Source organism: Macrotis lagotis, chromosome 3, assembly GCF_037893015.1.
Source record: "Macrotis lagotis isolate mMagLag1 chromosome 3, bilby.v1.9.chrom.fasta, whole genome shotgun sequence".
NCBI classification, from domain to species: domain Eukaryota; kingdom Metazoa; phylum Chordata; class Mammalia; order Peramelemorphia; family Peramelidae; genus Macrotis; species Macrotis lagotis.
In genome coordinates, this window is record NC_133660.1 from 40,376,959 (window position 1) to 40,399,863 (window position 22,905).

At 41.4% G+C, this 22,905-nt stretch overlaps 1 protein-coding gene across 3 annotated transcripts in view; it reads left to right on the plus strand.

The window, feature by feature from the left end:
- The first annotated feature begins 276 nt into the window (after positions 1 to 276).
- MRPL1 (mitochondrial ribosomal protein L1) overlaps positions 277 to 22,905 on the plus strand; it is a 58,545-nt gene continuing 35,916 nt past the window's right edge. The window contains exons 1-3 of one of the 3 annotated variants that reach the window (XM_074228553.1): positions 277 to 379; positions 9,043 to 9,151; positions 14,987 to 15,248. In XM_074228553.1, the coding sequence (XP_074084654.1) occupies positions 349 to 379; positions 9,043 to 9,151; positions 14,987 to 15,248 (402 nt within the window). In that variant the 5' untranslated portion in view covers positions 277 to 348. Of the gene's footprint in view, positions 380 to 442; positions 1,205 to 1,940; positions 2,060 to 9,042; positions 9,152 to 14,986; positions 15,249 to 22,905 lie in introns of those variants that run through there. The other 2 variants (XM_074228554.1, XM_074228555.1) reach the window with 2 other exon arrangements.

The window sequence follows — 22,905 nt, forward strand, 5'->3', positions numbered from 1 at the left end:
GCAGGAGGAAGGCCAGGCCCGCTTCGCTCCACGTGCTCCGCCGGGGACCGCTGATTGGCTGGCGCGCGCCACGCCCAGCACGCGGCCGGACGCCCGGACGTTCCCGGCATGCCTCAGTCTTCCAGGCGCGCCCCCAGGGCTTCCTCCCACGCGGAGGCGGCCCGGAAAGCGGAACTCGAGGGGGAAGACTGAAGGTGTCTCCCCCCCCCCCGGCGGAAGGGGCGGGGGCAGGCCGTGCGCCGCTCTCCCTCGGGCCTCCGCTCTTCTCCGTCCCCGGCGGAACCTTTCGTCCGACGGGCCTAGTGGGAGGGGGGACTGCTTTTGGCCTGGCACCGCGCGGGGGTCAAGATGGCGGCGGCCGCGGGCTGCTTCGGGAGAGGTAAGGAAGAGCGGGAGGGTGGCCTTTCCTTGTCTCAGGGCGGGAGCGGCTCCGCCGACCGGACCGTGCGGCCCTCACGCGCGGCCGGCTGTGACGCCCCGTGGTCTCTTAGCTTCCATCGCTCTCGCTGACGTGATTCTCCTCACGCCCCTCCACACCTCCGGCGCTTTCCTGGTGCTCCAGGGGCAAATCCAAGCTCGCCTGGCCCTCCCAGCCAGGCTGCCTCCCATCCTTGGCCTCCTTTGCACACCTCTCAGCTAAACCCCGCCTTCAAGGGCAAGCCTTCCCGCTGTGGATGATGAGCCCCTTCTCCCGCGCCTCCTTGCCGTGATGGGAGGCTCCTCGAGGGCAGGGGCTGCCTCCGAGTAGGTGAGGTGCCTCATCCCTGCTTGTGCCCACCCTGACCTCGAAGACCCCTTAGAGCCGGCCTGGAAGGCCCTTGAGCCGTTGGGGGCGCACCGCAAAGGGAAGGCTTCCTTCAGGTGGGGGAGGCCTTGTCAGTGAGGAGAGGGCCGGTGGAGTCACGTGCTGGGGAGGCGGGAGTGACCGGATGTGTACGTGAGCAGCCGTGTTAGTGACCGGATGCGTGACTGGACGTGTAAGTGACCCGAGGCATAACCGACCCCATGCATAAGAAGTGTAACTGAGGAGACCTGTAACTGACCACACGTGTAACTGAGCAGATGTGTAACTGACCACACGTGTAACTGACCACACGTGTAACTGAGCAGATGTGTAACCGAGCAGATGTGTAACTGACCACACGTGTAACTGACCACATGTAACTGAGCAGATGTGCAACTGACCACACGTGTAACTGAGCAGGTGTGTAACTGACCACACGTGTAACTGACCACATGTGTAACTGACCACACGTGTAACTGAGCAGATGTGTAAGTGTAAGTGGCCTGCCAGACAGGCGGGGCTCAGCAAGGGCCAGCAAGAGCCCTGGCTGCATGGGCCCAGGAAAGAGGAGGAGAGGAGTTGTGGAGAAAGAGCGTGATGAGGAACCGGAGAAGAAACGAGGGAACAGGACCGAAAAATGGTGTTGACTGGAGACTGGGAAGGTCTCTGGAGATAGCCTGTCAAGAAGTCCTTGGAGCAGGCTGCCCCATTCACGCACCTGGGCTTCAGAACTGGATCTTTTGGTTTTGTTAGGTACATGTAAATTGTTCATCTTGGAAGCCATAAAATTAGTTAGAATGTGAACTTCTGAACCCACCCTGTCTGGTTTTAGACCAATCCATAGCATAGACTGCCCTAGATGTTCCATCCCCAACAGGCAATTGTTGTTTAGGCCTCAAGTTGGAAGAAAATCCAGAATTGAAAAAACTACAGAATTTCTGAATGATGGATTTCCTAATTGCTCTGTAGTCATATTTTAATAAGATTCCAAATTGTGCTGACATTTTCTGAAGGCACTTTCATATCGTTTTATATAATCTGAACTTCACTAGTGCTAAAAAGGTGAATAAATGGGGTGGTGGTACCTTTCTGAATTAGGATGATGATGATGATGATGATGATGATGATAATGATGTTTTTTTCTCTCTTCTGTAAGAACATCATGATGGGGGGGTGATGCCATGACCTTGACATTAGAATTGGATTTGAAAGCCTCACTTTTTCCTCTGGACTCATCTGGATCCAGTGGCCAGATATGGATATAGCCCTGGAGAGGTGAGGCAATCCGGGTTAAATGATTTGCCCAAGGCCACACAGCTAGTGAAATATCTATAGGCTCGATTTGAACTCAGGTCCTCCTAAGTTCAGGACCAGTGTTCTACCCACTGTGCCATCAAGCTGCCCAATGAAGGTAGTGTATTAAAGCCAAATTCCATTGTCCCTTTGATAAATGGGGGAAGCTGGAGGATTTTAAAGAAATATTTGGATAATTCTACACAGAATGGCAGTTTGTATGAACGTGGAAACTTCATCAAGTTAAATTTCCCAGTGCAACAATGATTCTCATCTCAGGCTACCAGAACGTTGTATTGCATGTAAGAGAATCACTCAGTGCTCAAAGAATAACCTTTTGGAGAATCACAATTTAATATCATAGAGATTAATTCTAGAACATTACAAAAAGAATCATTCCAACTGTAATATTCACCAATTTGTTGTTGCTGTTGTGTCAATGATATCTTTAAAAAAAATACAATCATACAATATTCCCATCCATGATCACTTGACAGTTTTGATGTAAATGGACTAGACACATATATGTCTGAAGTATAAAAAAAGACTATTCAAATGATCAAAGACAATTCTAAAGACTTGTTTGTTGTTTTTTTATTTAAGGCAGTGGGGTTAAGTGACTTGCTAGGCAGTTATGAAATGTCTGAGATGGGATTTAACCCAGGTCCTCCTGACTCCAGGACTGGTACTCTATCCACTCTATCCAACCTAGCTGTTCCCAAGACTTGTTATTGAAAGTGCAATCCTCATTCATAAAAAAAAAAAAATTGAAGTCTAAATGCAGACCAAAGCAAACTATTTTCACTCTTAAAAATTGGTTTTATGTTTTTTCTTTCTCTTGATTCCCCTTCTGTTCTTTCACAATATAGCTATTATGGAAATATGTTCAGCAGGATTGTACATGTATGGCCTGTATCAGATTACTCTTTGTCACAGGGAGCAGGGCAGAAAAAAGAGGGAAGTAGGGAAATGTGGAACTCAAAAACTTACAGAAAATAAATGTTGAAAATTATCATTACATATAATGGCAGGGGGGGAAGAGAACTGTACAGATTGCAGCCAGCTTCCCCAAAATACTGTAAGAGGTTTTGGGCTGTCTAAAAATACTATTGACTCAGTACAGATGAAATCACTAGCCATCGCAACTGTAGTGGGAAGAATGAACATTTTCCTTACAGCTATAGCTGCTTGTGAAGAATAAACAAGACCAAATCTTTCCATGTTCAATTATGTAGATTGTTTTCCTAATATTGAACCATCCTTGCCTACCTGTACCTGATTATGATGTATTATCCTAGTAATAACTTGTTGTAATCTCTTTGCTAAAATTTTATTTAAGATTTTTTGCATCATTGTTCATTCAGGAGATTGATCTATAATTTTGTCTGTTTTGGCTCTTCCTAGTTTAGGTATCAGCACCAGATTGATGTCCTAAAAAGGAATTTGGCAGAATTCCTCCTAATTTTTAAAATAGTTTATGTAGGGACAGCTAGCTGGCACAATGGATAGAGCATTGGCCCTGAAGTCAGGAGGACCTGGGTTCAAATCCAGTCTCAGACACTTAATAATTACCTAGCTGTGTGACCTTGGACAAGCCACATAACCCCACTGCCTTAAATAAATAAATACATAAAATTTTTAAAATAGTTTATGTAGAATTGGAATTAGTTGCTCCTTAAATGTTTGGTAGTATTCACTTGAGAATCTAACAGGACCTGGAGATTTTTTTCTTTGGCAGTTTATTGATGATTTCTTCAATTTTTTTTTTTGAAATGGGGTTATTTAAGTATTTTATTTCCTCTCTGTTAATCTAGGTAGTTTATATTTTGTAAATATCCATTTCACACAAGTTGTCGAATTTATTGACATACAATTAGGCAAAATAGCTCTGAATTATCTCTTTACTTTCTCCTTATTGGTGGTGAGTTTATTACCCTTTTCATTTTTGATGCTGGTAATTGGATATTCTTTCTTTTTTAAATCAGATTAACCAAAGGTTCATCTATTTTATTGTTTTTTTTCCCCTTAAAACTAGCTCTTAAGGGGTGGCTAAGTGGCATAGGGGATAAAGCACTGGCCTTGGAGTCAAGAGTACCTGGGTTCAAATCCTGTCTCAGACACTTAATAATTACCTAGCTGTGTGTCCTTGAGCAAGCCACTTAACCCCATTTGCCTTGCAAAAACCTAAAAAAAAAAACCCTAGCTCTTAGTTTTATTTATTAAATCAATGGTTTTTCCTGTTTTCAGTTTTATTAATTTTTCCTTTGATTTTTAGAATTTCTGTTTTCAGAATTCAGAATTTTAGTATTTAATTGGGGATTTTTAATTTCTTTTTCTAACTATAAAGTTGCATGCTCAGTTCATCAGTCTGCCAAAGCTAAGACATTAAAAGAACTGGTAATTATTGATGGTCATGAACTTGCCATTTCTGATGTTACTGCAGACCTCACTGCTTGAACTTTATTTTGCCTCTTAAGAATATTAAATGTATAATTTAAATAGGATTTTAAAAATCTATTGAAATTTTGTGCTTTCTTTGGATGCTCAGAATAGCCTAATTATTTATCCCTTTTATTTGGTATTAAAATTGATGGAATTTAAATTGTATAATAAATCTCATTTCAGAATACTTTTTATGAGCCAGAATTTGGGAATTGTATTTCTAAGAGTTTTCTTTAATATAAACTTGAGAAAAAGATGTTGGCCAGTTGTACTGTTAAGAGGCAAAGCCTATGTTTTACATGAGCTTTTTAAGCTGGTCAGACAGCATATTCTTCAAATTTTAGTTGAACAATGATATTTGCAAAATAATGGCCTCTAAAAAAAAATTGAAGTCATATAAAGCCTGGTAATAATTATCACACACACACACACACACACACACACACACACACACACACACATATCTCGATATATTAAATTTGGGATATTTTCTTTTTGAATTAACATTTGATTTTGATTCTCTAAATGTATAGTAATTATTGCAGAAGAATTACTGTAATCTACAGTATTTTATTAACAGTGGTTTAGTTTAACACCTGTACATGAAAATGGAAAATATTTTCATGTGTATATTTACAGTGTTCAACATTTAAGTTAACTGATAATATCACAGATGCTGTTATACTATTTATTAATATAGTCATACCTTGACTACATTGTTACCCTGAGAAAAAAGATGAATTTTGTTTTGTAAAAGGTAGGTTTGAGATGTCTCCCAGACATCCATTTTGCAAAGTGCAGCCAGCAATTGCTGGCGTGAGATAGGTCAGGAGAAAGATGAGGCTATATAATGACTATATAATGTACAACTAGGAATTATCTGCAAAGAGATAATTAAAACTTTTTATGCTCTCTCTTTAGCTCTGATGGAGAAGGCCCAGGGAAGAGAATTGGGGTAGATCTCCAGATAGCAGGGATTATCTGGATAAGGAACAAGTGAAGAGAACAGAGAAAGTATCCAGAGAGGTGGCAGAAAAGGAAAGTATTTAGTAGGAGAGGGTGACTAGAGCCTTGCAGCAGAGGTAAGCCAAGAAGCTTGGGGATTGTTAGATTTGGCAATTTGTAACTGTATCTTTAGAGCTGTGATGAGATTGGCAGCTGGCATGAGGGACAGGAGTCAATGAATATAGGTCACTTTTCTTAGGAGTTTGGTCAAGAAAGTGAGGAGAGTTGGGACAGTAGCTTGAAGTGATGATAGGGGTCTAGAGGAAGTTTCTTTAAGGAAGGGGAAGCTTGGAATTGTTTGAAGGCAATAGAGGTAGAATCCATAGCCAGGGAGAGAGAGATGGGGGAAGATTGAGGGGACAGAGAGGGGAGGAGACAGAGTCATGGATACTGGTAGAGGGGCTGACTTGGGGAAAGAGACATCTGAGGAGGAAAGAGTTAAGGGTTTTGAGATGAGGGAGCTGGGAGCTCATGTTGGAAGACTTCAGTTTTCTTGGTAAAGTTGTGGGAGGTAGAAATGGGAAGTGTGGGAGGTTGAGAAGAGAAGAGAGGGTTTTAAACTGCTTTTGTAGGAAGTCGAGAGGAGCAAAGCAGTTGCCTTTCTGTCATAGCGGTCTAAAGCTAATAACAGAAAATTTGTGTGAATCCATATGCATTCTGTTCAGCTTGTATAGAAGCCAAGGAGGGGCGGTTGGGTGTAATTCAGGGTTGGGACACGAGAAGGAATTGTGATAGGTTCTTATTATGAGAGATTTGGGGATAGAGTGGAGCTGGTTGATCAGAAAGTTGACATTGGGAAGAGAGAAAAGTGAAGTCTGAGCAAAGACACAGAATTGACTTAGGAAGGGTAAGAGGAGAAACAGTAATATACGATTATGTTCAGACAGAGGATGGCTGGGTTTTTATCAGGCATCTCAAACTCAACACGTCCAGAACAACTCATTATTTTTCCCCTTAAATCCCTCCTTCTTCTGAGTAGGATTACTATTTCTGTTGTGGGAACTACTTTCCTCTCAGTCAGCCCCTTAACTTCACAGAATATATCTAATCATTTACCAAGTATTGCTGCTTCTACCTTCCATAAATAGCTCTTTTCTCCAATCCCATCCTCACCACCCTAGTTCAGGCTCCTTACTTGGTTTCCAATCTGTCCTCCTTAATTGCCAAGGCTATTTACAAAATTCTAAATTAGAGATCTGACTGCATTGTTTCCCCCTCTCCACTCTCCCAAACTCCAGTAAATTCCTCTGTTTGGCATTGAAAATTCTTAATCTGCCATCTTCCTACATTTCCTGCCTTTCCAGTCTTCCTTGTGTGAGAGATGGTTGGTCTCCTGTGAAGTTTCCTCATAAAAACCTTTTTCATACAGTTTCTGGGCTTTGCCTAGGGAGGTAGATTCACAAGGATTTAATGTTGTCTACAGTTTAAGTGGAACTTCTCTTTCTATCTCTTGCCCTTGGGCTTTGTTCATATACAGAAAGAAAACATTCTTTTGAGGGGAGTGAAAATGACCTTCAAGTAAAGTTTTCTCTTATCATTGGAGGTCACTGAGAAAGTAAAAGAAAAATATTAACTGGTTTCCATAGCACTTCTTGGAAAATGAGGTAATTTTAAGAAAATTAAAGTGACTCTTTTTCTGATTGGGTATCTCCTAATCCATGATGAAGTTTTGTAGAAATTCACTTTTGATAGGGTATAGATTAGCTATGAATAATTATGGAAATAAAGAGATCGAAAACTATAGCTTTCTAATAGAATAGAGATTAGTTGTGAATAATTTGAAGGAGAGGGATTGAATTTACTTTGCACTGGTTGAGTAATATTAGGGAAAAGATTGTGAGCTTATCTTACCAGCCAGTGGTGGGATAAGACAGAATTTAGAGATAGGATTATTAATTATTATAAAAATGACCTGCACATTATTATTTCTGACATACTTCCTGATTTTACAATGGAAGGTGTCCTTCCTTGAGGAAATAAAAAACCTTTCCCACTCCCTAAGACCCTGGACTCTTGATTCCTGTGAGCCTAGTTTTATCTCACACACCTGACTTCCTTCAGGTCCCAGATAAAATTCCCACCACCCACCACCAGGAATCTTTCCTGATCCCCCTTAATCTTAGTGCCGCCATCTATTGATTGGTTGTTGATTTATTATCCTGTTTATCATTTGTACAAGTTTGCATGGGCAAACAGTGAGCATGAGAGAAGGAATTGGACTTTGCCTTTTTAGTGACCCTAGATAGTAGGCAGATGACCACTCTTCTTACACTTCATCCTCTCCCATCCCCATGCCCTCTGCAGTCCCTCTTCTTAGTCTACCTGCTACACCTCAAACATGCCCTGTCTCCCACTGGTCCTCATGGCCTCCCCTCATCCCCACATCTGCCTCTTCCCTGTTTCCCTGACTTCCTTCAAGTTTCAGCTGAAATCCCAATTTCTTCACCCCCACCAACTGCTGATCTCTCCTCTGAGATTACCTTCTGTTTACTCTATTTATCTAGGCTATACCCAGGAAATTGCACATTATTTCCCCCTTTAGAATCTGAACTTGAGGATGGGGACTTTTTTTTCTCTTTCCTTGAAATTTCTTGTTATTTTGATTTTAGTATTTTTAGTTTTGCAAACCAACTCTTTTTTATACTTATTAGTATACAGTATTTGATCAATCATTTGCTTGAAAATCCTTGAGCAGCTAGGTGATTAGAGCTCTGGCCCTTGAGTCAGGAGGGCCTGAGTTCAAATGCAGCCTTAGACACTTGACACTAGCAGTGTGACCATGGCACAACACAACCTTAATTACCTCAACCAAAAAAAAAAAGAAAAGAAAGCCCTACTCTAGTTATATGCTTTAAAATGATAATGTACACACCTACCTGTTCCACATGGGCCTGGTATATGATTGAATATAAAAGAGCTCTAAAATAAAGATTTAATAAAGGGATCATTGCAATGTTGTAAAGTAATTGATGGTTGTTATAGCATACTAAACACCCTATTGCCCAAACTATGACTTGCATTTGGGCCAAGAGACTGTCAGGTTAATCTTTAATTATTTGTTTCTTGCGCTTTATGCAAATGGTTTATGAGCCAAGCCTGCATTTGCATAGGGGGAAAGAGATAGAGTGGAACTGAACTTGGAAAGTTTCACAGTGCTGTCTGTCACACTGCTGTCGATACAAAGGCCAAGTTCCTTTGCTCTGTGGGAATGACTTCAGTCATATTCTCCAGAGTCATCCAAGAGTACTGGGGCCTCTGAATGCTGAAAATATTAGAGAGTGGTCTCCAGAACCTAGGACAGACCCTCTGTGTGTAGAGTGTCTAGCAAATGATGGATGGGAATCACCCAAGCAAGATGGGATGCCATGAAGGAATGGCAATCCACATGGTATCCATAGGTAGTAATGAAATCAGGACTATAACAGAGTAAAGTATTTTGCAAAGCACTAATCCATTCTTTTACTGAAAATATGATAATGATTGGCCCTTTTAATGTTTCTCATGTTTTCCTTTTTCAGTTTTCCTTCAGTACCAGAGGCAGTGTTTTTCTAGGATCACTTACAGTTCTTCTGTGGCATCTTGTATTGTAAATGTTCAGACAACCAAAAGACATTATGCTGCTGCAAAGTAAGCATTTTTTTCTTTTTTTTTTTAATTTCAGCCACTCATTTCAATGATTATTGATTGATTTCTAAGGTTTTGTCTGTTAGGGGAACATTTTTGGAGGGAAATGAGTTCTGTTACAGAAAAGAGTCTGTGGGAAGGCCTCTCCTCGGGATTTCTCTTCTAAACACTACCACCCAAATGATTTTACTTCCGTGATTCTTGAGTGATCACATCACTTCCCTCCCCCCCTTCTTCCCTTTGCTTAAGAAACTTAGGTGGATTTTCTTGCTTCTAAGATGAAATACTGACTCCTGACCTTTAAAACTTCTCACAACCTGTCTTGCATCTGTCTTGATTCCCTCCACAGAACTCTGCCTCTCACCAGGCCCCTTTTCACAAGCAGGCCGGACCCTCCCCCAAATCTTGGGGATCTCCAGCTCCCTCCAGATTTCAGCTCAACTGCTGCCTGGAGCCCGAGGCCTCTCCTGAGGCCCCCATCCTTCTATATTTATTTGTGTGTCTTATGTTGCTACTTATCTACACACATGCCCAGCACAGCCCTGGGCACATGAGCTACCTGCCATGAGTGAGGTGCTACTCTAAGCAGTGCAAAGAATACATAGGTATCTCAGACAGGACCCCTGCCCTCCAGGAGGTAGCAGCATCACAGGGTGATGGGCTGTGCCCCGGGAACAAGGCAGCATCTGGTACCTGTGTCCTAGTCCTAGACATCCTAAGGGCTGTGGTGGTGGAGAGGAAGAACCAGCCCCTGCTTGGGTCCCTTGTTCTCAAGTCAATGAGATTTATTAAGCTTATAATAAATACTCTATACCCTACAGGGGCTAGGTATATAGAGGAAAAGGAGAATGGAAAAATTGTCCCTACAGTCAGACAGCAAGTGGAGTAGAGAAGATCCCAGAATAACCTGGAGATGATCTGGGGGAGAAGGCAAGGGCATCAGGGGTCTGGGGGTACTGTTTCCAGGAGGGAGAGATGAGAATGTGAGGCCTAGGGATAGCCAGAGGAAAATGGGAGAGGAACATCTTGTGCCATTGTCATTGAATCTGGAAGACTGAAAAGGGAGGAGGGTTTTAAGGCCAAACAGAAGAGATTATATTTGATCCAGAGACCATTGAAAAGGGGTGGGAGAAGGCAGGAGTATGACCTGGTCAGACCTGAGATTTTAAAAGATCTCAGTGGAAGAAAGACTGCTCTGGGGAGAGACTCAGCGTAGGACCCCTCCCTGAGGGCTGTCACAGTCCATCCAGGCAGGAGGTGGGGAAGCCCTATGGCCGTGTCAGGCAAAATGGATGGACCTTCTTGACAGATTGGGTTATGGGGTAAGAGAGAGTGAGGAGTCAAGGATGACCCAGGTCATGAGCCCAATGGCCTGGGAAGGCTGTCTACAGTAATAGTAACATTTGAGGGAAAAGATAATGGCTATTGTTTTGGATGTGCTGAGATTAATCTAATAGCTAATGTTTATATTGAACTTCTGTTCCAGACACTGTGCTTTACAAATATGATCTCAGTTGATTATCTAGTATAAAGCTAAATAACAGATAGTTAGCTCATTTATGATTTCCATTTGGCAATGGGGAACCGTGAGCTCCTTGAATGCAGAGACTTCCTTTTGTGTCCCTCTGCCCCTTAGAAGGTGCTTCATAAATGTTTATTGAGTTAAATCGGAGGTCCGAACATATGGATTTGGGAGCATCTAAGATAATTGTGAAGTTCATGGAATGGATGACCTCACTAATTGAAACAGAAAGAGGGAGAAGAGAGGAGAAGAGGGCTCAGGATAAAAACCAAATCCTAACCTCAATGAAGGCTTAGCAAAGGAGATTGAGAAGGAACAATCAGACAGGAAGAGCACTGGGACAGAGTGGTGTTACAAATGCTTAGAGAGGAGAGAGTAAGGAGGATGGGGTGATCTGCCGGGGGACAGAGACTGCAGAGGCCAGGAAGAATGAGGAGTTAGAAGTGGCCATGCCCTTTGGAAATTAAGAGATAAAAGAAAAGGAAAAGGGCCTTGATGTATTTATCGCAGTACTTTTTGTGGTGAGCAAGAATGGGAAATGGAGGAGATGCCCAACGGTTGGGGAGTGACTGAACAAGCTGTGGTATATGAAAGGATAAAAAACTACTATTGTGTTATAAGAAGTGATGAGCAGGTTGGTTTTAGAAAAACCTGGGAATATTTGTATGAACTGATGCTGAGTGAGGTGAGCAGAACAAGGAGGATATTGTATACATCAGCAGCAAAGTTGTCATAAGGAACAACTAAAGACTCACTACTATGATCAGTGCAGTGATTTGTGACAGTTAAGGATTTAGGATGAAAAATGCTGTCTGCCTCCCCAGAGAGAATCGAGAGCTGATTGAGCCATATATCTTCAGATGTAGAGTGAGAATCATTGCTTGTCTTCTCAACAGTTGGAAAAAGGCTAATTGGAGGATAAAAAAATGAATGTACAATTAAAACTAATAGACAATTTTAGAAAATTAGATAAAAAGTGGGATTTGAATTCACATTCTCCAACTCTTTCCACTGTACCAGAGCCTTTACCCTCTAGGGGAAAAAAAAAAGACATTATGGTCCAAGAGTAAATTAAACCCATACAGCACTCTTCCAGTGGAGGGGGTCTGAAGCAGAACTCTTCCCCTAGTCTTCACTCAGTTTCCATTTTATATACAGCCCAGTGGAGTTTTCCTTAATGAGACAGCATATGAGATCAAATATGGAGTATTTTAATGAATCTTAATGGATTCCTCCCTAGATTGACATTGGTAGTTTTAAGCTTATGAATTGAGACAATGACCTATTTATATAATGCCTTCGCAAGTACTGCACCAAGTTGGACTATCAGTTATTTAGCTTTATACAAATAAAAAATTATATTTTGTGTGTGTGTTTTAATCAAACATAAATAAAACATAGACATGAAATAAAAAAATAGAAATTAGGTTGCCAAAAGCATTTTCACTTGAATTCTGAGGTCTGAAGCTAGACCTAGAGTTAAGGGATGGGCAGAATTTTCTCTTTTTTTAGCAAAATTATTCAGCCTAAAACAGTTTTACTCCTTGAAACATATTACTACTTTGGACAACTTTATTTTTTTCTTTTTAAAGATTTCATTTATTTTGAGTTTTACAATTTTTCCCCGTTCTTCCTTCCCTCCCCCACAGTAGGCAGTCTGTTAGTCTTTACATTGTTTCCAATGTGATTGTTTACAATTGTTACATTGTTTCCAATGAATGTGACAAGAGAGAAATCATATCCTTAAGGAAGAAACACAAAGTATAAGAGATAGCAAAATTACATAAGAACAGTTTTTCTTTTTTCTAAATTGAAAGTAATAGTCTTTTGGTTAGGACTCATTAACTTCAAACAGTGCAGGCAGAGGCCATTAAACCAGGTCCACAATGGTCCCCAAAGTAAGCCCTTAAAAAGCCTGTTGAGTAGTTGGGGGTCCCTCCTTAAGCTTCTGGTGAGCTTCCTCTAGCCAGGGATCTTCTCTGGTGGTCCAGAGAGCCATGGGGATAAGCATTCTCTTCAAGACACATTCCCCAAGACTCCTATCCCCAGACCTGCAAGCTCTGTGAGAGCATGGTCCCTGGGAAGTGGGCAGCAAAGGTCACTTGGGGGAGGAGGCAAAACACAAGCTTACCACTGGTAACTTAGCTCAGGAGAACCCAGACCGAGGTTGGGCTTATCAAAATGCCTTGCCTGTGAATCAGAGAGCTGAGTGGTCACTAAAAATGAAAATGTGGCTAGCTAAAGGCCAAGGGGTTTGAGCAAACGGGAAAGAATTCACTTAAGATGACAGTGACCCAGAAGAAATGTTATAAACAAAATGGTTTAAAGTATTGCTTTAGTATGAGCAGTAAGGAAAGGTAGAGGGGACATGGGAAGCTAGTTGGGGGATCATGCTCCCCTAAGAGCGGGCTGGCCTCCCAAAGAAAGGCAAGCAATCAGTGAACAAGTAGCAAAGGATGTAGGTGTGAGAGGTTATTTTGTGACTGATCACTGAGACCTGGAATGAAAATCATGATAGGAATTTGCTCTGGATGGATGTAACTGATTGAAGAGAAACAGGATGGTCAAGGGGGATCCAGCACTGTATATTTAGAAGTTGAACTCCCATGGAAATGTAGGAAAGGGGGATGAAGCGTTTGGGATGGTGAGAGAGCCCTTCATGAAGATCATCTGAGGGAGAAGCAGTTGTTTTCATCATCAGCTCCTACATGTTCTGACCAGGGGTCTCAAACTCAACTAGAAAGGGATCTCTGCAGCTGCAAATTGACTTATAAGCAGCAAATCATCAGTATTGGTGTTGTCTTAACTTTTATTTTGTGTAACATTTTCCAACTGCATTTTAGTCTGGTGCTTTTGACACCTCTAGTATAGACTTAGCTGTGCTGGAAGAGTAGATAGGTGAGCAACAATCAGATCCTAAGCCTGCCCAGAAATGAGACAGAGAAGTGAGAAGGGCCTGGACTTCTCTGGACATCTGTTAGCCAGGTCTCTGCCCAAAGCATAGCACATAATAATTCAGTGCCTTGCCTTAATAATCTCATTTATCAGAAGGTGAAGCAATCAGGGGACATTTTATAATGAATTTTGGGTTGGAAATAATGGGAAGCTTAGTGGAATTAACCAGTCCCTCACTGATGTAGAAATAGGTTTAACATGATTGCATATACATAACTCATATCAGATTGCTTGGGAGAGGGAGAAAAATTTGGAATTCAAAATCTGATAATAATGAATACTGAAAATTGCCTTTAACTTTAAATGGAAAAAATAAAATACTATTTACATTAAAAATTAAAAGTTTGTGATAGAGAAGAAAACAGGCATAGTCTGATATAAACCCAGACCTCAAAGAGAAGATTTCAGAGGATTCAGAGTAAGGATAGGTCAGGTCTTCTGGACAAAATTTCTTTAGGGGAAATTCTGGGATGGCTGGAAAAGGAGTAAATGGAATTCTAGAGACAAAAAGGAAAACAATTGTGAGAGTGGTTAGTGGTGCAAATGGACAAGCAGTGAGATGGCTTTAACCAGGCAGTTTAGGAAGAAAGAAAGAAAGTTGTAGAGAGGATAGAAGCTGGGCCCTCTGACAGGGTGAATCTAAGAGCCTGGTATGTGTCTATAATACTACTGTTGGAGCCGTTCAATCTCAAAATGAGCTGAGGCAGGCACGGAAAATTCGGGACAATGGAAAGGAGTTTGGATATTAGTTTTTAATGTAAATGGTATTTTATTTTTTTCCATTTACATTTAAAGACAATTTCCAGTATTCATTATTTATTTATTTATTTATTTAGGTTTTTGCGAGGCAATGGGGTTCAGTGGCTTATCCAAGGCCACACAACTAGGTAATTATTAAGTGTCTGAGGCTGGATTTGAACTCAGGTCCTCTTGACTCCAGGGCTGGTGCTCTATCCACTGAGCCACCTAGCTTCCCCCTCATCAGTATATTTTTAACACTTCTGTTGAATTGCTTATAGGAGAAGATGTTTATTGAGTGATAAACATATGTAGAACATGGAATTTTAGAATGAATTTTACTTTGAGTCATCTCAGAATAAAAATTACACAATTTATTTCATGTAAATTTCAAGTGTAGAGCAGGGATCCAGAAGAGAATTTCATTTGAGAGAAATATCGCCGTCAAAAAAAAGGGGGGTTTTTGCAAATTGGTGAACAGTCTAAAAACTGCTTAGTCTTATGCCCAACTTTTTTAATTGTTCCTTTTTCCTAGCAGGTATTTTTTTTTTTTGCTTTTCTTTCTAGATATTTTGAAATGCATAATGTGATAGCTAATCTTCAATGTGTATGTTTTCCCATAGACCTGCCAAAAAAGAGAAAAAAGGTTCCAAAGTGCAAGATAAAGATGCAAAAACAGATGAAATTGAAAAACTAAAGACATATACTTATATGGAGGGTGAGCCTGAGGATGATGTCTACTTAAAACGCTTATTCCCAAGGCAGATCTATGAAGTCGAAAAAGCAATTAATTTGCTAAAAAAGTTTCAAATTTTGGACTACACTTCCCCAAAGCAAGGTGTCTATCTTGATTTGACACTGGATATGGCACTGGAAAAGAAGAAGGTATGAATTATCATTTAAAATAACTGAGTGAATGTGAATAAGAAGTTAAAGAGTATACTAAATGGTTGTTATTACTGATATTGAACAGGGACTTATTAGCTAACCCCCCACCCCTTTTAAAATTTTTTTATTTTTATTTTTTGGGGTTTTTTTGCAAGGCAGTGGGGTTAAGTGACTTGCCCAAGGTCACACAGGCAATTCTTCTTCTTCTTCTTCTTCTTCTTAGTTTTTGCAAGGCAGTGTGGTTAAGTGACTTGCCCAATGCCACACAGCTAGGTAATTATTAAGTGTCTGAGGCTGGATTTGAACTCAGAGCTTCCTGACTCCAGGCTACTGTGCCACCTAGCTGCCAGAAAGTGGCTTTGTTATGAAAATTTTCCAGGGACAATTTTTAATTGATTTGATTGTTATCTCCTTAGCCTTACGAAGAACCACCTTTACCATGGATTGCTAGTGAAAAAAATTTATTAATTAAAAATTTTAAAACAATTTTCAGGATTTTATAGATAGTAATATAAACTCAAACAATGTTCCAGTTCTTGCAACCAAGCCCAAAGCTAAAAAAGAGCATGATCTCATTGCTGACCCTGAAAGAGGCTTTAGTTTGATGAATATAGTTGTATAAGGGTGAGAATAATTTAATATTAGATGACATATCAAATTTGCTGAAAATACTGGGATCTAGCTCATTTGTCAAATCATGATTGAATTGAAACTAGAGGTTGAATGGAAGATAAACTAGTAAAAACATTTTGTAAGAATCATTTGGCTATGTAGACAACAATAAAAAGGTGTTACAAATTTTGTATTCATTTTTATTTTTCATTTACATTTTTATTTACACATTACTAAAATATTCTTGTTTTAAGAATAAACATAATCCTCCCTCTCCCCCACAAAAATAAATCCTCACAAGAAATAAAAGAGGGGAAAGAAAAGAATAAGAAAGAAAAGAAAAGAAAGAAAGAGGGGAAAAATGTGCTTCAGTTTGTATTCCAACACCATCGGCTCTGTCTCTGGGGTGGATTGAATTTTTATCATAAGTCCATCAGAGAAGTTACTTCCATATTCTTCCACAGTTGCTGTTGCTGATTGTAATTCCCTCCATCCATTCCTCCCCACTACCATCTATTATATTTTCTCTTTCCTTTCACTCTGTCCCTTCTTCAAATGTGTGCTGTGGGGCAGTCTAGTACAACAGTGGACAGAGTACTGGTCCCATGGTCCCAGACAGGCCACCCAATCACACCACCTTGCAAAAAATAAAAAAGAAAATGTGTTATATCTGATTATCCTCTCCCATGATTCCCCCTCCCCTCCCCTTGTCCCCTTTCTCCTATCCCCTTTCTCTTCTTTTTCTTATAGATTTCTATATCCTATTAAGTATGCATGTTGTTTCCTCTCTGAGCCATTTCTGATGAGAATGAAGGCTCCCTCATTCCCCCTTACCTTCTCCCCTTCCATACCATTTCAAAATCTTTTTCTCGACTCTTGAGTCAATGAAATATCTTAGTCTGTCCTGCCTCTCCTTTCTCTTACTCCCGATACATTTCCAATTCACCCATTGACTCCATTTTTCCAATATATTATACCTTCAAATTCTGCCCTCTTCTGTGCCTTGTCTATACATGCTCCTTCTAACTGCTCTAATAAATGAAAAGGTTCATGAGTTATCGGGTACAGGACTCAGGAATACATGCAGTTCATCATCAAATCCCTCATAATTTACCCTTCTTCTCCGTTCTCTATGCTTCACCTGAGTCCTGTACTTGAAGATCAAACTTTCTGTTCAGCTCTGGCCATTCCAACAGGAACATTTGAAATTCCCCTGTTTCGTTGAAAGTTCATCTTTTTCCCTGGAAGAGGGTATTCAGCTTTGCTGGGTAGTTGATTCTCAGTTGCATTCCAGGTTCTTTTGCCTTCTGGAATATTATATTCCAAACCCTACGAGCCCTTAATGTAGTTACTGCTAAGTCCTGTGCGATCCTGACTGTAGTTCCACAATATTTGAATTGTTTCCTTCTGGCTGTTTGTAATATTTTCTTTTTGACTTGGGAGTTCTGGAACTTGGCTATAATATTCCTTGGGGTTGGTTTTTTGTATCTCTTTCTGGGGGAGATTGGCAGATTCTCTCAATTTCTATTTTGCCCTCTACTTCTAGGATATCAGGGAAATTTTCCTGTAGAAATTCTGTATAAATGAAATTCTGTATAAATTTTCCTGATCATGACTTTCAGGCATCCCAATAATTTTTAAATTGTCTCTCCTGGTTCTGTTTTCTAGGTCAGTTTTTTTTTCAATGAGATATTTCATGATTTCTTCTAGTTTTTCACTCTTTTGATATTGTGTTATTGTTTCTTGATTCCTCACAAAGTCATCAGCTTCCTTTAGCTCAATTCTACATTTGAAGGAATTGTTTTCTTCAGAGAGTTTTCTTATCTCCTTTTCTATCTGACCAATTCTGCTTTTTAATGATTAATGTATTCTTATTTTGTACAAATAATTTTAAGGTATTCTTCTCCTTATTAACTTTTTGGACAGTTTTTTCCATTTGACCCAAATTGGTTTTTAACATGTTATTTTCTTCAGCATTTTTTGGATCTCCTTGACTAAGCTGCTGACTTCTTTTTCATGTTTTACCTGCATCTCTCTCATTTCTTTTCCCAATTTTTCCTTCTACCTCCCTTACTTGAGTTTCAAAATCTCTTTTGAGCTCTGTCATAGCCTGAGCTGAACTTCAGTATTTCTTGGAGTCTTTAGATGCAGAAGCTTGGACTTTGTCATCTTCTGAGTGTATGTGTGTGTTTTGATCCTTCATGGGACCAAAGTAATTGTCTTTGGTCAGGTTCCTTTTTTTCTGTTTACTCATTTCCCCAGCCTGTGCCTGGTTTGGGGGTGCTTCCTGAGCTTTTGAGTATTATTGGGACACCCCTGCAAGGACCTCAGTTCCTTCAGGGTCTTAAGAGAGGCTCTGACTGGCCTGTGCTCTGATCTGTGGATGACTTCCAGGGCAGGAGGGTCCCTGCTCTGTGGCAATGGAGGAGACCCAGACTGCCATCACGATCTGAATGTGGATAATGCACAAGAGTCCTGTCCCAGGGACAGAGGGAAGACCTTGACAGTCTCCCCCTACCCCCTTACCTTCTGGAGGCAGCTGCTAGGTGGCTCCCTTCTGTTGGCAGCTCTGTGGACCTCTTTCCATTTCCTGAAGTTTGGGCTGTGCTGAGGGCTGCAGCTGCATTGAGGAGGATCATGCTGGCCTGAGCATTTTTTTTTTTTTTAGGTTTTTGCACGGTAAATGGGGTTAAGCCCAAGGCCATACAGTTAGGTAATTATTAAGTGTCTGAGGCTGGATTTGAACTCAGATCCTTCTGACTCCAGGGCCAGTGCTCTATCCTCTATCCACTGCACCACCTAGCTGCCCCCTGGGCTGGGTTTTACACTTGTTCTGACAGAGGTTTCCTGCTGATCTTCCAAGTTGTGCTTGGTGCTCCTTGGGGTGGCAGGTCAGGAAACTGCTTCTCTTGCCAGGAGCCGGCACTTCTAGGGATCCAGGCACCCTGCAGGCTGTTCCCAGGGGATTTCAACTGCTTTGCTCTGGCATGGTGATCCTGGCTGCACTGCTCTCACCTCCAACCCCATGGAACAGAGCTTTCCCATGGTCTTCTAGATTACCTTGAGCTGGAGAATTGTCGCACTGGATTTTTCTGTGAATTCTGTCTTGAACATTTACATAATTTTACAGTTTTTGAAATATTTTGGAAAGAGCTCCTAGGAAAGGCTATTCTCATGCTGCCATCTTGGCTCTGCCCCGCTCCCCTCCCAGGTGTTATATATTTTACCATAATTTGCAAATTGTTTGCTACATCCTTTATAATGACAAAATTTATAATAAGCTTTTGGCCATAGAGCATTCTCCTCACTCTCCCCTTCCCATGAGCTGCTTGTTGCACATTTACCAGGACCTCTCACTCTGGTCTTCAGTGGCCATACAACCTTGCTTGTAATCTCTTGTATTATTCTTCAGTCTTTCCCCATTAACTGTTTCAAATGTGTCTTTGTCTCTTTGATCCCTAAAAACCTTGACTAGACCCTCCCGTCTTTGCCAAAGCTCTGGTCCTGTGGGTCTCCTTGCTGAGAAGTCAACCAGAATGAGGCCTCTCCTGCTTTTTAACCCTGTTGACCACCTTCTGCTCCTGGATGTGCTTTCTTCTGGGGGGTTTTGTGACAGTCTCCTCCTGCTTCACCTTCTATCTTTCCAGTTACTCGTTTTTCCATCTCTTTTGTTGGCTTTTTATCCATATCACTCTCCTCTACCTATGGATTCTTCCCAAAGTTCTTTTTGGGATGGTCATACTTGAAATTAAAATAATCAGATTAGACAAAGTTCGGAGCAGGATCATTAGTCTAGAAATAACCAGTATATTGAGTGGTGGTCTCTCTCCTTGACCAAAAGCAGTGACTAATGACAAGCAGAATCTCAAAGAGCACTGTAAGAGTATCTTCTGATTTACCTGACATCACACCATGATACTCTTTGGTAGACATTGTAATGAGGAGGTAGGTTGTGTGATGTCAGCTCTTCCCCATTAGTTCCTCCATGGGAAATAGGTGTAATCTTCAGGTGATAGAAGTAGTCTGCAGCCATGAGTACAGTCTGTTGAGGCTCTAATTGAATCAATTTGAATTTAGGATAGAAATTAAGTTTACAGTAGAATTGAGTCCTAAATGGAAATAATTACAAGACAAAACTTGACTAGTTTCTCCAGAATATAGCTAAGGGTAAAGTTACAGAAGTCAGAAATTTGGACTCTGGGAGAGTATTAAACCCATGGTTTGCCTTAAAAATAGAATTGAAAATCAAATTTCAGTTTTACAGGATCCTCTTCTATATTCCCTATTTTGAGTGCCTATGGGTTTAAAAAGCATTTTTGAGGGGCGGAGCCAAGATGGCGACAAGAAAGGATCAAGTCTTAGGCACTCTCTGATAAACTTCAAAACTAAGGACTCTAACTAAACTTTCAAGAGACAGAACCCACAAAGGGACCCAGAGAGGCAGTTCTACTCAAGGTAACCTGGAAAAGAGCAGAAAGGCTCTGCTCCCTGGGGTTGGAGGGGCGGCCAGCCGGAGGGGTGGCCTACCAGTGCGAAAGAACTTCAGCCTCCTGGAGGCAGCCCCAGGGCGCTGGGAGCCCCAGCTCACAGCAGCGGGGGAGTCTCCTGAGCTACACCCCAAGGAGCATCAGGCACAAAGTGGGGGAACAGTGGGGGACTTCTGCCAGAGCAAGCACATGGAGCCCAGCCCTCAGGGCACACAGCAAGCAGCATGGTCTTTACAGAAGCAGGCAGAGCTGGTAAGCAGGAGCCCCCAGGGCATGAGCCCTTTGAGCTGAGGGAGGGGAATAAAGAGATAAACTGCAGAGCTCTGCCCCTGGAACAGGACTCTGGGGCTCTGACCACATTCAGATCCTGATCGCAGTCTAGGCCCCCCCATAGAACAGCAGGGCCCCCCCCCACCTCAGCCCCATGGCGGAGGGGGGCGCTTATGGTCATTCACAGACCAGGAGGGAGGACAGAGCCTCACACACTGAGACCCTTGTGGGAGTGTCCCAAAAGCTCAGGAAGCACCCCAAAAACAGGCTAAGGCTGGGAAAATGAGCAAGCAGAGAAAAAAGATGAACACCATTGAGAAATACATTATCTATGATCCCAAGAAGGATCAATATACTCAGTCTGAAGATGAGGAAACACAAGCTCCTGCATCTAAAGACTCCAAGAAAAACAGAAATTGGGCTCAGGCTATGACAGAGCTCAAAAATGACTTTGAAAATCAAATGAGGGAGTTAGAAGAAAAACTGGGAAAAGAAAGGAGAGAGATGCAGGAAAAACATGAAAATGAAGTCAGCAGCTTAGTCAAGGAATTCCAAAAAAATGCTGAAGAAAATAACATGCTAAAAACCAGCTTAGGTCAAATGGATAAAACAGTTCAAAAAGTTATTGAGGGAAGAATGCTTTAAAAAGCAAAATTGGCCAGATGGAAAAAGAGATAAGAAAACTCTCTGAGGAGAACAAATCCTTCAGACAAAGAATGGAACTCAGGGAGATTGATGAATTTACCAGAAATCAGGAATCAATACTTCAAAACCAAAAAAATGAAAAATTAGAAAAAAAATGTGAAACATCTCATTGAAAAAACAACTGATATGGAAAACAGACTTAGGAAAGATAATTTAAAAATTATTGGAATATCTGAAAGTCATGATCAGGAAAAGAGCCTTGACATCATTTTCAAAGAATTACTACAGGAAAATTGCCCTGATATTCTAGAAGCAGAGGGCAAAATAGAAATGGAGAGAATCCACCAATCCCCCAGAGAAAGAGATCCCAAAAAAACAACCCCTAGGAATATTATAGCCAAGTTCCAGAACTCCCAAGTCAAAGAGAAAATATTACAAGCAGCCAGAAGGACACAGTTCAAATATTGTGGAGCTGCAGTCAGGATCACACAGGACTTAGCAGCAACTACATTGGAAGCTCGTAGGGCTTGGAATATAATATACCGGAAGGCAAAAGAGCTTAGAATGCAGCCAAGGATCAACTACCCAGCAAGGCTGAATGTCCTCTTCCAGGGAAAAAGATGGACTTTCAATGAACTAGGGGAATTTCAAATGTTCCTTTTGGAATGGCCAGAGCTGAATATAAGGTTTGATCTTCAGATACAGGACTCAGGTGAACCATGGAGATTGGAGGAGAGGGAAAATATGAGGGACTTAATGAGGATGAACTGCATGTATTCCTGTATAGAAAAATGACACTGATAATACTCATATGAACCTTCTCAGTTAATAGAGCAGGTAGAGGGAGCTTTTATAGTTGAAGCACAGGAGAAAGCTGAATTTGATGATATAATATGGTATAAAAATGGAGTCAATAGAAAAAAAGGGAAATGTAATGGGAGAAAGAAAAAGGAGAGGGGGGAATAGGCCAAGATATTTCATATAATAAAATTTTTCTTTATTGCAATGAGCTGTTGCAATGATATGGGAGGGGAAGGCAAGGGGGAATGAGGGATATATATCCTCAATGGGGTATAGACATCTGGAGTAAGAAGTGGGGGACAGGGGGAAAGGGTGGGGATGTGAGTAAAGGAGGAGAGGATGGACCATGGGGGGAGAGTGGTCAGATAAAACACAATTTCTTTTTTACTTCTTGCAAGGGGCTGGGATTGGATGACCTGCCCAGGACCATAGGGCTAGGTGGATTCTGGGCCTAAGGGGTGGTATGGGAGCTCAGGGCCTCTTGGCCCCAGGACCAGGGATCTGTCTGCTGTGCCACTCAGCTACCCTACAGCAGACTCAGAGTGAAAGGAGAGAGAAAATATAGTACATGGTAGTGGAGAAATAAGAAAGGAGGGAGTTGCGATCAGCAGTGGCAACATTGGAAAAATATGGAAGTAACTTTTGCGATGGACTTACCATAAAGAATGTGATCCACCCACGACAGAGTTGTTGGTGTTGGAACAAAGACTGAAGCACATTTTTCATTATTATTATTATTATTATTATTATTATTTGGGGGAGGGTGCAGGGCAAATGGGGCTGGGTGGCCTGCCTGGGGCCACATAGCAGGGTGATCTTTGGGTATCTGAGGCCGGATT